The sequence below is a fragment of the Bidens hawaiensis genome, unplaced genomic scaffold, assembly GCF_021521415.1.
Source record: "Bidens hawaiensis isolate Kalapana, Puna unplaced genomic scaffold, B.hawaiensis_p1.1 tig00012953_1, whole genome shotgun sequence".
NCBI lineage: Eukaryota > Viridiplantae > Streptophyta > Magnoliopsida > Asterales > Asteraceae > Bidens > Bidens hawaiensis.
In genome coordinates, this window is record NW_027492081.1 from 168,203 (window position 1) to 180,343 (window position 12,141).

The 12,141-nt window shown below is 31.9% G+C and overlaps 2 protein-coding genes across 2 annotated transcripts; both read left to right on the plus strand.

The window, feature by feature from the left end:
- Nucleotides 1–2,712: 2,712 nt before the first annotated feature.
- Nucleotides 2,713–7,288, plus strand: LOC143542637 (putative glycosyltransferase At3g07620). Its single transcript, XM_077035182.1, has 3 exons — nucleotides 2,713–2,956; nucleotides 5,554–5,902; nucleotides 6,606–7,288. Exons 1-3 carry the CDS (start codon nucleotides 2,727–2,729, stop codon nucleotides 7,269–7,271), a joined length of 1,245 nt encoding a protein of 414 aa, XP_076891297.1. The 5' UTR covers nucleotides 2,713–2,726; the 3' UTR covers nucleotides 7,272–7,288.
- Nucleotides 7,289–9,341: 2,053 nt separating this feature from the next.
- On the plus strand, nucleotides 9,342–12,109 carry LOC143542638 (ras-related protein RABB1c-like). Its single transcript, XM_077035183.1, has 6 exons — nucleotides 9,342–9,462; nucleotides 10,341–10,480; nucleotides 10,614–10,696; nucleotides 11,402–11,606; nucleotides 11,685–11,753; nucleotides 11,839–12,109. Exons 1-6 carry the CDS (start codon nucleotides 9,417–9,419, stop codon nucleotides 11,929–11,931), a joined length of 636 nt encoding a protein of 211 aa, XP_076891298.1. The 5' UTR covers nucleotides 9,342–9,416; the 3' UTR covers nucleotides 11,932–12,109.
- The last annotated feature ends 32 nt before the right edge of the window (nucleotides 12,110–12,141 follow it).

Sequence of the window (12,141 nt, forward strand, 5' to 3'; positions counted from 1 at the left end):
ATCTGCCTTCATCAAAGAGTTACCACTTCTCTTTTAAGGTCGGTGAGCTAAACATATGTACGTGGTTGATTTTTAAGTTTCAAGATTACTCATATATGGATCCTTTGACGGGCTTTGTTTCATTGTTTGATAAAGTTTTAATACATGTCTAAACTAGCTTCTATTGCAAACTATTTTCATTTAGATATGTTAGAAACCCAACAATATTACACCAAAAATTTTCATTTAGATATGTTAGAAACCCAACAATATTACACCAAAAAATCCTTATAGCTTTGGTACATGAGATATAGCCAGATTATAAATTACTAAATGTAAACCATAACTATAACTACTTGATGTGTAAAATACTCTTGGGTTAATATCTAACAACTGTATTTGCATGTCTTGATGTTTTCCTTTCATATTTGGTAAATTATCATCACCTTGTCCTCTATTCTCATTTACATCAAGCCCTGATTTATTAATTTATTCAATAATAGTGCCAAAAAGGCCTTTACGGATTATGTCATCTACTGTTAGAAATTTGTAAAAAAATATTCATTAACTTGTGATGGAATTGACAAAACATCTAAACATCACAAGATAGTGGACATTTGTTCTTTGTAACTTATATCCTGAGTGCAATCAAGTATAACTGAAAAATATTTAGCTTTTTAACCTTTATATAGTTTTTATTTATTTCATTTGCTAACAAGTTATTCATTTTCGTTTTGTATTTTGTGTCCAAGTTAATAATTTATTAAATTCATTATTTTTTATGCTTTGAATATTCTCTTGCATTATTGGATCAATTTCTGCAATCATCTTAATGATAACTTAAAAATTAGCATTGTTTTGTTGATAAGTTTTCTCATGTTTCCCACTAAATACTATTTTTTTAACAAAAGTCTTTACGATGGCAATAGTTCTTATGCATATTTTTCCAATGTTCTTTATCTTTATTTATTTGTTCTTCAATTTGTTTATCGATTGTTTTACTTTTCATCAATCTTATCTCTAAATCTATCTGTGTTCTAATATCGATATTATACACATTACTTGTTTCATCTTTTTAATTTGGCACTAATATTTCTTCAATCGCTACTACTTTCATTTGTCAATTTACTTGAACAATGATTCACATTGAATAACTTACAACAAACACAAATTGATTCAACTAATTCTACAGAATAAGCCAACCATTTCTTCTAATTTTTCTCTATTTGGTAACTTTTGCATACAAAGGAAGTACTAAAGCTTCTTGAGTATTTGTCTTTTGAAAAAATTATAAACACAAATTTTAATCAGGGTTTTTTCTATAAGTAGATCCTTAAATCACTATTGATATTATTCCATTTATTTGGGTCAAGAATATTTGAAGGTTCATTAAGTTGATTCTCAATTCTTTTTACTTGGGTCAAGAATGTTTGAAGGTTCATTAAGTTGATCTTAACCCAAGTAAATGGCCGGAATAATATAAATATAGCAATTTAAGGGATCTATTTAAAGAAAAAAACACGGTACAAAATTATGATTACAAATTTACAAAAGATAAACATTCAAATAGCCTTTTAATTTTCTTTATATGTGAAAATTCCAGAAAGGAGAAAAATTAAAAAGAAAATAATTATTATGTAGAATTAGATAGATATTTTGTTTTTATTGTAAGCTATTTATGTGAATAAGTGTACAACTAAATTAGTTGTTTAGAAAAAATAGCAATGCATTAATTAAACTTTATTTAGAATAGGAATTTAATTTTTTTTTTACATAAAATGACGACGAAGTACTTAATGTAAAATCAAATAGTAACTGACGTACACTTGTTAAAAAAACATTTATTAAAAAAATCCATAGAGAAACATGAAACGCATTCATAGGAATGGGAAGGTTCCGAATAGCATGCAAACCAGACCACCCGGGGGTTTTTCAACCTCCTCCCAACACACACTCGATCTCTAGCTAAGAGAGAAAGAGACACAACCCATCCATCCATTCAATAAAACATCTTTTCATGTAGATCAAGCAATCAATCATTTGCACTCCTCGTCGTCGTTATCGTTGTAGCCGTCTCATACGCCTCCACCGGTCTCTCTCTCTTGTCGCTTCCCGCCTCACCATGGTCGGTCTCTTCTTCGTCAACGTTTTCTATCCCCTCCTTCAATCTCCACCACCCGCCATCACCCAACACTCAGATGGGTCACGTTATAACTACATCACCCAACACTCAGATGGCCGTTTTGAAAAAAAAAAATAAGCTTTGAAAATTATTGGCAGAATGGTGTTGTTCTAATATCCGGACTACTGTCCTGACCATACACGGTCAAAGTTTGAAAATATTTGGTCAAGATGCATTCTGACCTCTATCCGGACAGTCGTTTTGACCAAATTTTGAAAGTTATTGTCGTCTGTCCAATATCTGGCTTGCCTTTTTGAATATAGATGGTCATACTTTAATTTTTTTTTTCAAAATGGCCGTCTAATGTCTATCCGGACAGCTGTTTTTACCATAGATGGTCGTCATACATTGTTTTTTTTTTGTTACCAAAACGGTTATTTCACCTCTTGCTGAACGAACCATTGGAAATGATGTGGATTAGATGTCAGACCATGTGTATATAGCTAAACTCGTATTAACTAATTATCTTACTACTTTAAGCTTAATTCCAATGTTTGATTGATTTTGATGGTTTTTGTTGGGGAATTAGTGTGAATCGGATTCGTGTAAGAAGCAGAATGGGAAGATGAACAATGTGGTGAGTAAATTAATTAAGGAATTGAAAGATGAGAGCTTGTTGAGGAGAAACAAGAAAAGAGATAAGAACCTAGAGAAGGTTGAAGCGGAGCTAGCCGGAGCTAGGGCATCGATAAGAGGCGCCGCCTGGAGTCGTAACAGCAGTTCATCTTCTCCGTTAAGTGATCCTGATTATGTCCCCAGTGGGAATATTTACAGAAATCCTTACCTCTTTCACAGGTAATTATTTTCTCATTTGATATTAATTAATTAATTTATTTCGTTTTTTATTTTATATAGGTTGCTGGTGGCTCACATAGTTTATGCATATAACGTTTTCTTTCACACATAATTAAAGTGCATTTGCTGGTAAAAATAAAATAAAATAAATTAAAGTGCATTTTAAGTTAATTAACTGCACTAATGTAACATTAATAATGTTTTACTAATGTAACATTAATAATGTTTTTATAAAAAAAAATAATATAAATTAAGACCATTTCCATACAATTTTGGTGGGACCAACCAATTAATATTATTTTTTTTATTGTTAAAACTTCAACTATTTGGCTCATGTGTGTTAACCGTTAACTACTTTTAAAGTATCTCCAACAGTTTTTTGTTCAAACTAGTCACATCACTGTCACATCAGCTTTCTTAAAAACCATATTTTTACTCCAACAATACACATTCTCAAACCATCTTTACATTTCCACATCATCACTTACTTTTACATTTATTTAAAATAAGGATTTCCCAATACTATTAAATATTTAATTTTTATAATTTTATTTTAAAATAATAGCGAAACATGGGTTAGACGAGTAGGACTTCTTGTAGCGGTTTTTTTTTATAATTGAACATTATAAAATATATAATAAAATCTTTAAAAAACTAGGCGTTTTTAAAAAAGTAGCCATTAAAAAATTTTAACCGTTAAACTAGCCGTTACATAAAAAATACACAAACAAAAAAAAATACATAATTTTTGAAACAAATATAAAAAATATGTATATGTATAATATTGTAATATATTTTATAAATATAAATATGGGTGTATAAATATATGTGTGTGTGTGAGAGAGAGAGAGGAGGGTGAAAGATGTGATGCTTGGGACCCACACTAGGTGGTTTTTGATGGTTTGAAATACCAAACCTCAAAACTTGTTTTTTTGGTTTAAACAAACCTCTTCAATGGTTTAGATTGGTTTGAACCAATAAAAACTTACCATTGGATATCAGTTTTATTTTTTACTTTTAAATTACCTTAAATATAGTAATTAGGTAAAATAATAAAGAAAATTGGAAATACATAATCTCATCTTTTGTGTATTGGCCGATAATAATCCCACCTTTAAAAATCACTAGCAATGGTCCCACCTTTTAACTATTTTTGTCTCACTGGTCCTCCGTTAAAAAATACTTAACGTCGTTATATTTTTTCCCTAGTTTCAAACCGATATTTTAGGGCTTTTGATCGGAAAAACGATATGAGTCAACTGATGTAAAACTTATTTTAAAATGGTGATTCAAATGGCTTGATTTTTGTTAATTGGAAATTCAAGCACCCGAATTGAAACATTGTTTCGTCGTTTGGATCATCATTTCGAGATAAGTTTTACATCGGTCGACTCGTATCGTTCTTCCGATCAAAAGCCCTAAAACATCGGTTTAAAACTAGGGACAAAACATAACGATGTTAAGTATTTTTTAACGGAGGACCAGTGAGACAAAAATAGTTAAAAGGTGGGACCATTGCTAGTAATTTTTAAATGTGGGATTATTATCGGCCAATACACAAAAGGTGGGATTATTTATTTCCAATTTTTCAAATAATAAATATATGGAACGTTTTTATTTTAAAAACATTATTTATTTAATTACTCTTTACACTTTAATTTAAATAAAGCAATTTACTTGACGATGTGTTTGTTTTTTTTATAATAAGTTATATGAGGTTTTGTTCTTAAAAAGTTAGTTTGATTATGAAATAAATAAAAAAGTTAGTGTGTGGAAATGTAAGGATGTTAGTAGGGATAGAGAGAAAATGATCGATGTTTTTAAAGAATACGATGCCCACCAAATACATTTACCCAAATCAAACAACTCAATCCATGCGAAACAATATAATAACATGAAATCAATGTTTTTTTCCCCTTTACAAAGCAATTAATGCCTGAGACCCAAATAATAGAAAGTTTTACTGTGAACAAGAAGAGATGCCACATGCCTCACAAGAATCGTGGATGCTTTGTCGGTTCGTTTTGTGTTTTTCTAAATTTTCTACAATAAACTACATACTATCATTTTGAAATTGTACAAAACACAAAAACAAGTACATTACAAAAGTGGTCTTTAATTGTGTTATAGATAAAATATAAATTTTGTTACAAAATATAAAGATACCAAACTTGTCTATGTTTTCAAAGCTTGTAATATTATAGTACTTAAAATTTGATGTTTGGGTTTTTCATACTTACCATATCACCCTAATACATTATAATTACATGATCAAATGAGTTTGATTACAAATAATGATCTACAAACTAGTTTGATTACACGATCAAAACATAACGAGCCTTTATTTTCAAATTTGACTCCATTTGATGTATCACCTAAAAATATACATCAAATACACTGCAGTATATAAAAGATTTTAAAACCCGAAAACGTTAAGAAGTTATATATATTTATTTAAGATAATAGAACTAGCGAGGAAATGATCAATTGATCCATCATATTCTACCTTTATTTTTTGTTAGCATTTTTATTGTCTTGTTGAGTTTACTGTTAGATATGTCGCTTAAAAGAATAAAAACAAAATGTTTCATGTGCAGGAGTTACTTGCTTATGGAGAAGCTATTCAAAGTATACATCTATGAAGAAGGAGAGCCACCCTTATTTCACAAAGGTCCTACCTTTGATATTTACTCCATGGAAGGTGTCTTTCTTAACTTCATGGAAAAAGATCCCAGTTTTCGAACATCTGACCCAAATCGAGCTCATGTGTATTTTCTTCCATTCAGTGTCACCATGATCCTCAATTACCTTTTTGATCCGGTCATCCGGGATAAAGCTGTACTAGAGCGCGTTATTGGTGATTATGTGCACACAGTTTCATCAAGGTACCCTTATTGGAACCAGAGCCTAGGATCCAACCATTTCATGCTAGCTTGCCATGATTGGGTAGGTACTTACTCAAATCCTATGTGCAAGAGTGTTACTACATGCATAAATTCGAGGTGTCAAAATAGGTAGGTCGGGCACATTGGGTAACAAGTCGTAACGTGTTCTGATTAAATATAGTTTGCCTTAAAGTATGGGTCACAATGGGCTAGCGGGTTTACCCGCAAACACTTTTTTAACCACTTATTTAAAACTGTAAATGCTTGAAGAGTTAGTTATTAGCAGTGTGTTATTTATTAAAAGGGTTTATACCACATAAAAGTTCACAAACTTAGTTTTTTATATTAAAGTCCATAAGCTTGTCTAAAAAGCACATGCTTGTAACTTTTTATATTATAGTTATAAATAGGAATTTAGACCTTCTTGTTTGACTGATTAAGAGCTATCAAGTCATTATTTTATAAATTTTTACAAAACTGTGCATTATAGACAAATTTAGGGACTTTAATATAAAATACAAATTTAGGGACTTTAATGTACAAAAATTAGTTTATTGACTTTTTTGTGTATTGTATGTATACATGCTGAGACTTTGATCAGTATGAAATTTTGAATTAGAAAAAGAAATTGATCCATTTATAAATAAAATGGTTGAAATTTTCACCTCCACCCCAAACCTACTTTGAAACTTGTACTTTGTAGTTATTGCAAAAATCTGCTAGTGAGTTTAATTTAAGGAGCTATGATTCTTGTGATGGTGCAGGGGCCTAGAGCAACATGGTCTGTTCATTCATTATACTTCACTTCAATCCGACTACTATGCAACGCTAACACCTCCGAGTACTTCAATCCAAGAAAAGATGCATCCATCCCACAAATCAACCTTCAAAGAGGCGAGACCACTATGATAACCGGAGGTCTGCCAGCATCAAACTGTACCACCCTAGCATTCTTTGCAGGCGGTGAGTTTCATGGCAAGATTAGACCATTGCTTTTCCAATACTGGAAAGACAAAGATCAAGACATACAGGTTTACAACAGAGTGCCGAATAATGTTTCTTATCATGAAATGATGCAAACAAGCCGGTTTTGCTTATGTCCTAGTGGATATGAAGTGGCAAGCCCACGAATAGTGGAAGCTATATATGCTGAGTGTGTGCCCGTATTGATATCTCAGCATTATGTGCTACCATTTAGTGATGTTCTTAACTGGGATGCATTTTCAGTTCGGGTGTCAGTGAGTGAAATACCGAACTTGAAGAGGATTTTGTTGGGAATCTCAGATGATGATTATGTTAGGCTGCAGGAGAATGTTAAGAGGGTGCAACGACATTTTTTGGTTAACAATCCGGCGAAAAGATATGATATATATCATATGATTCTACACTCATTATGGTTAAGAAGGCTAAACTTACATATTTATGGCTAAGAACACAGATAGAAAAGTTGTAGTATACCCATAGTGGCAGATTGTTACAACTTTTATAATTTTGAATTTTAGATGTTTTTTTACAAAAAAATATATGACATGTATCAGATAAGCTATGGATGAAAATCCACAAGTTATAGTGTGTGGTGACTGAGATTAATGGATTAATTAGTTTGTGATGTAAAGTGGTTGAGCTTGATTCAAGATACAATAGGCATAGCTTAACTAGATTCTTATAATTTTCAGTTCATAAGGCTAGAAACCTGATAATTCTCTTCCAAGATCCAATCCAAATAAATTGAAATGTGGTTTTGGTTTTAGTCTAAAAGTGTGTTTGGCTCGGTTTCGGATTGAACCTGTGAACACATTTAGTGTAATAGGTTACGCTTGTGTCAACCAACGGGTTGATGAGGTGACCTGTTTAACCATTTGTTTATTTATACACTATTTTTTAGAATGTTTTTATGCAGTAAGTTAAACTATTTGGTTACTTTTTATACCAAAAATTTATAAGTTTAAAACATGTATAGTTTAAACATAATTTACTTCAAAAATTAAAAGATGCATATGTAAATTTAGAACTTTAAAGTATTAATACCTAAAAAAATTAATTTTTATTGGATTAAACGGGTAGTCTTTGGGTTCATGTGCGTAACATAATTTTCTTGTCGGTGTTAGAGTTTAACCCGTGAACATGGCGCGCGTAGCAACCTCGATTTCATGCTTCTAACTTGATTAGGCTAATGACTATACATAACCTATTAATCGTATAAATATCATCATTTTGTTTACACTATTTAATGCTAATGACTATACATAACCTATTAATCGTATAGATATCATAATTTTGTTTACACTACACTAAAATATATATAACTGTCAAGTAAATATTATTATATATTTAATGAAACATGAAAAAGGTATTAAAATTATATATTATGTTATTTATAGTTAAAACTGTAAATATATGAAGGAATAATTGCACGCACAAGTGAAAATAGTTAACTAAATTGATAAACGAATCAAGTCTGAACTTTCAATATTATTTATAGGTTGGACACGAGCTATAAATGTAAAGCTCAAAACTAGCCGAGTTCTAAGTACTCTTAAGTTAAATAAACCAACTTCGAAATAATATATTGGTCAAAATCAGATCGGGCCCAAACAGGTTTCTAAAGAAACATACCGGAACAGATAAGTTTGAAACGGTTTTTAGATAATGACCTTGGTTAATATATCATCCAAAACGATTACAATGAAGTGGCAGGTGAATGAGCAACATGCTTCACTGCAACCCATTTTTGGATAACAAACTTGATTCTAAATGGTTTGAACTTTGAACCATGTTCAATTTATTATATAAGTGGTTTTTTTGATATCGGTTTCAACTTACATACACTCAAAACTAGGGGTGTTCATCAGATTGGCTAATGGTTTATTCAGTTTATTCAGCTCGGATTTTTCGGATTGAAAATTTTTGAACCCTATCCGAAATCCGATCCAATCCAAATTAGGAATATTCTTATCCAATCCGCATCTATCCGAATTCAATTCGGATTAACTTCGGTTAAAATCCGAATAATCCAAAATTAATCGCATAATCTGAAAATGATTGAATAACACAAATTTTCTAGCCTTTTTGTCCCTAACATTTTTTACACGTTTAGAATCACAATAAACATATAAAACCGGAAAAATACAAATTAGTCTTGAACATAAATTCAAAATTTAAACTTCAAACAATAGTCTAAATAAACAAACAAACCCAGAAAATACCACTAAAACATGTAATTTATTCGGATTAAATAGATATTCAAATAATCCAAACCTCTTTAAATTTAATATCCGAATCCGAGTTAAAATTAGTTATTCGGATAAGTTTATTTGGGTTTCGGTATAAGTTTCATGTCTGGGCTTTAAGAAAAGGGTCCGTAAAGGCTGGTTGGTTCCATGAGTGAGTGACAGGACGAGTCCAAAATTTCGTTGTATTCGCATCTCAAATAAAGGATCCATCGTGTTTGTTTCATTCCAGATCATATTCATCTCTCTGTTGAGTTCATTGATCACAACACACACTAACAACACTTAGCTTTCAATTTTATTTGTGTTTTCTGGATTTGTTTTATCCGAAAGATCTCAAGAATCATGTCCTACGCATACCTTTTCAAATACATCATCATTGGCGATACCGGTAATCTGCTTTATTTATTTATTATTATCAAATTGTATTATTATTTAGTTTCTTATTTATTTTGTTACCCTAGGCTAAATGCATGATCTAAATGTTCATCGGTTGTGGTGTATGATGTCCGAATCAGGCCATGATCTTACTGGATGCAATTAATTGTTTTATGCTCTCTCTGTTTCATTTTTATATGTTTTTTTTTCATCATATTTGTTATTCAATTTGATTATAGCATCTAGGGGTCGGTTCAGTTATGATGGCTTAATTATAATCGAGCTTCGGTTATGGAATATTTCATTACAATAACCGAGTGGTCTGTTAACTTTCGGTTATGGCTCACTTTCGGTTAATGTCTAGTGTGTTTTTTCCTGTTGTTTCGGTTGAAAATGGTTCGGTTATGGTGTGTCAAGCTCAATAATGAAGTTTCCAAGCTGAAGTATGCCGGTTCCAAGCTCAGTTAGCATGAATTTAATGTTCAAAGATAGAAATGGAGTTATAAAAGATGGTAATAGATGTATAAAATTTGGAAATACACAAACATACAAGGTTCGGTTTCAGTTAAAGTCGGTTAACGAAGACACATTAACCGTAACCATATCGAATGGACAGTTAACCATATCTATTATGCCAGAGCCGATGAGTTTTGTTGGTTATGGTTAATTTCGGTTAATTTTTTCAGTTAACGGTTCGGTTTTTGCCCACCCCTAATAGCATCTACATTTGTGTATTTCATTGGCGACATCAATTGTAACGCCAAGCATTTATATATGATTGTTAGTCAGAGATTGTAGCATGTATACCATATATGAAGAAGTTTTCTTGCATTAATAAGTTATGTACTGCCATCAATGAAACAGAAAATAGTAATAATTTATACCATACAGGGGTTGGAAAATCATGCCTTCTTCTGCAATTCACTGACAAGCGGTTCCAACCAGTTCATGATTTAACTATTGGTGTTGAATTCGGTGCAAGAATGATCACCATTGACAACAAACCAATAAAGCTGCAGATATGGGACACGGTTTGTATCTTTATTGTTACACTTATCATGCTTCTTCATTTCGGTAGCAAATCACTTTTCTTATGTGCTATTCCGACTGTCCTTATGTTTATCTTCATCTTTGACCTTTACATTTTTGCTTCTGGTATTACAGGCAGGCCAGGAATCGTTTAGATCTATAACCAGATCATACTACAGAGGTGCTGCTGGTGCACTTCTGGTTTATGACATCACCAGGTATGATTCTCAATGGTGTCAATCGTGTGGGGTTGGGGGTTGAATTTTTCAACCTGTACATGGCCAATATTTTTATTTGTGTCAAAAACATCAACCCGAACCCGAACACACTTAAAATCATGTAACCAGAACACGGTCAGTTTAACTCATTTATCTAAATGGGTCGGCAGTCGATATTGAAGTTGTAAACGTGTTAATCATGTTACTGGTCGACTTGCTTAACTAAGCATGTTGTCTGGTTGGCCTGCTTAACTAAATATGTTGTCTGGTCAGCCTGTTTAACTAAACAGGTTAAACAGGTCAACCCGAACTTGACCATATTTTGTAAACGTGTTAAGACATGCCACCCCAAAACCTGATGATTATTTGGGCGTGTTGGAAATTGCCACCCCTAATTCTCATTGTAAGTTTTTAGTAAAAATGAACTTGTTTGCTAACTGAAAGTTTGGGCAGTTACACGCACACACGCACACACACCTACATTTAAAAGTATAAAAATACATTTTATTTAAAGTTAAATTCATGATGAACCAAATCAGAAAGTTTTGACATTTCTTTATGACTTGATTTATATATATCTCTTCTAAAATTAATTTGAGTTTTTTTGCCTTTAATTAATGATGTCACACTCAATTCTCAAAGATTATTATGATCAGGATGCGTTCAATATGCTGTTTATAACTTTATATATTGTGTATAATACAGGAGGGAAACTTTTAATCATCTTGCAAGCTGGTTGGAGGATGCTAGACAGCATGCAAATGCAAATATGACTGTAATGCTCATTGGTAACAAGTGTGATCTTTCACACAGAAGAGCTGTTAGTACTGAAGAAGGTGAACAGTTTGCTAAGGAAAATGGTCTGGTATTCATGGAAGCTTCTGCAAAAACCGCGCAGAATGTTGAGGAGGTAATTTATTATCTTATGTTTAATTACTAATTGATTGTTTTGAAAATTTCTTATTATGATTTACATGTTCTTTTTCAGGCATTTATAAACACAGCTGGAACAATCTATAAGAAGATTCAGGATGGAGTTTTTGATGTGTCAAATGAGGCACGTGTCGTTTTTCTTTGCATACATCTTTCTAAATCATATTAGTTAACATTAATCATTATCGTTTGTTTCTGTTTTATGACAGTCTTATGGGATTAAAGTCGGTTATGGTGGTAATTCTGGTCCATCGGGCGGAAGAGATGGTGCCCCTGCTCAAGCAGGAGCCTGTTGCAGTTAAAAAGAGACTTCCAAGTTTATTATTTGATACATTCTTGACCGTGGTATTTTTACCTTTCTCGTGTTGGCTCAACTTTCACGAATAGCGCTTATCGATTCTTAGTTAATTGATCATGTAAAGTTGGTGTTAGTTTGAAACCAGATGAATTAGTATATAAGTGTTCTTGAATTTGGAGTTTTATATTTGTTCTTTGTTATTTATTCGTGCTAT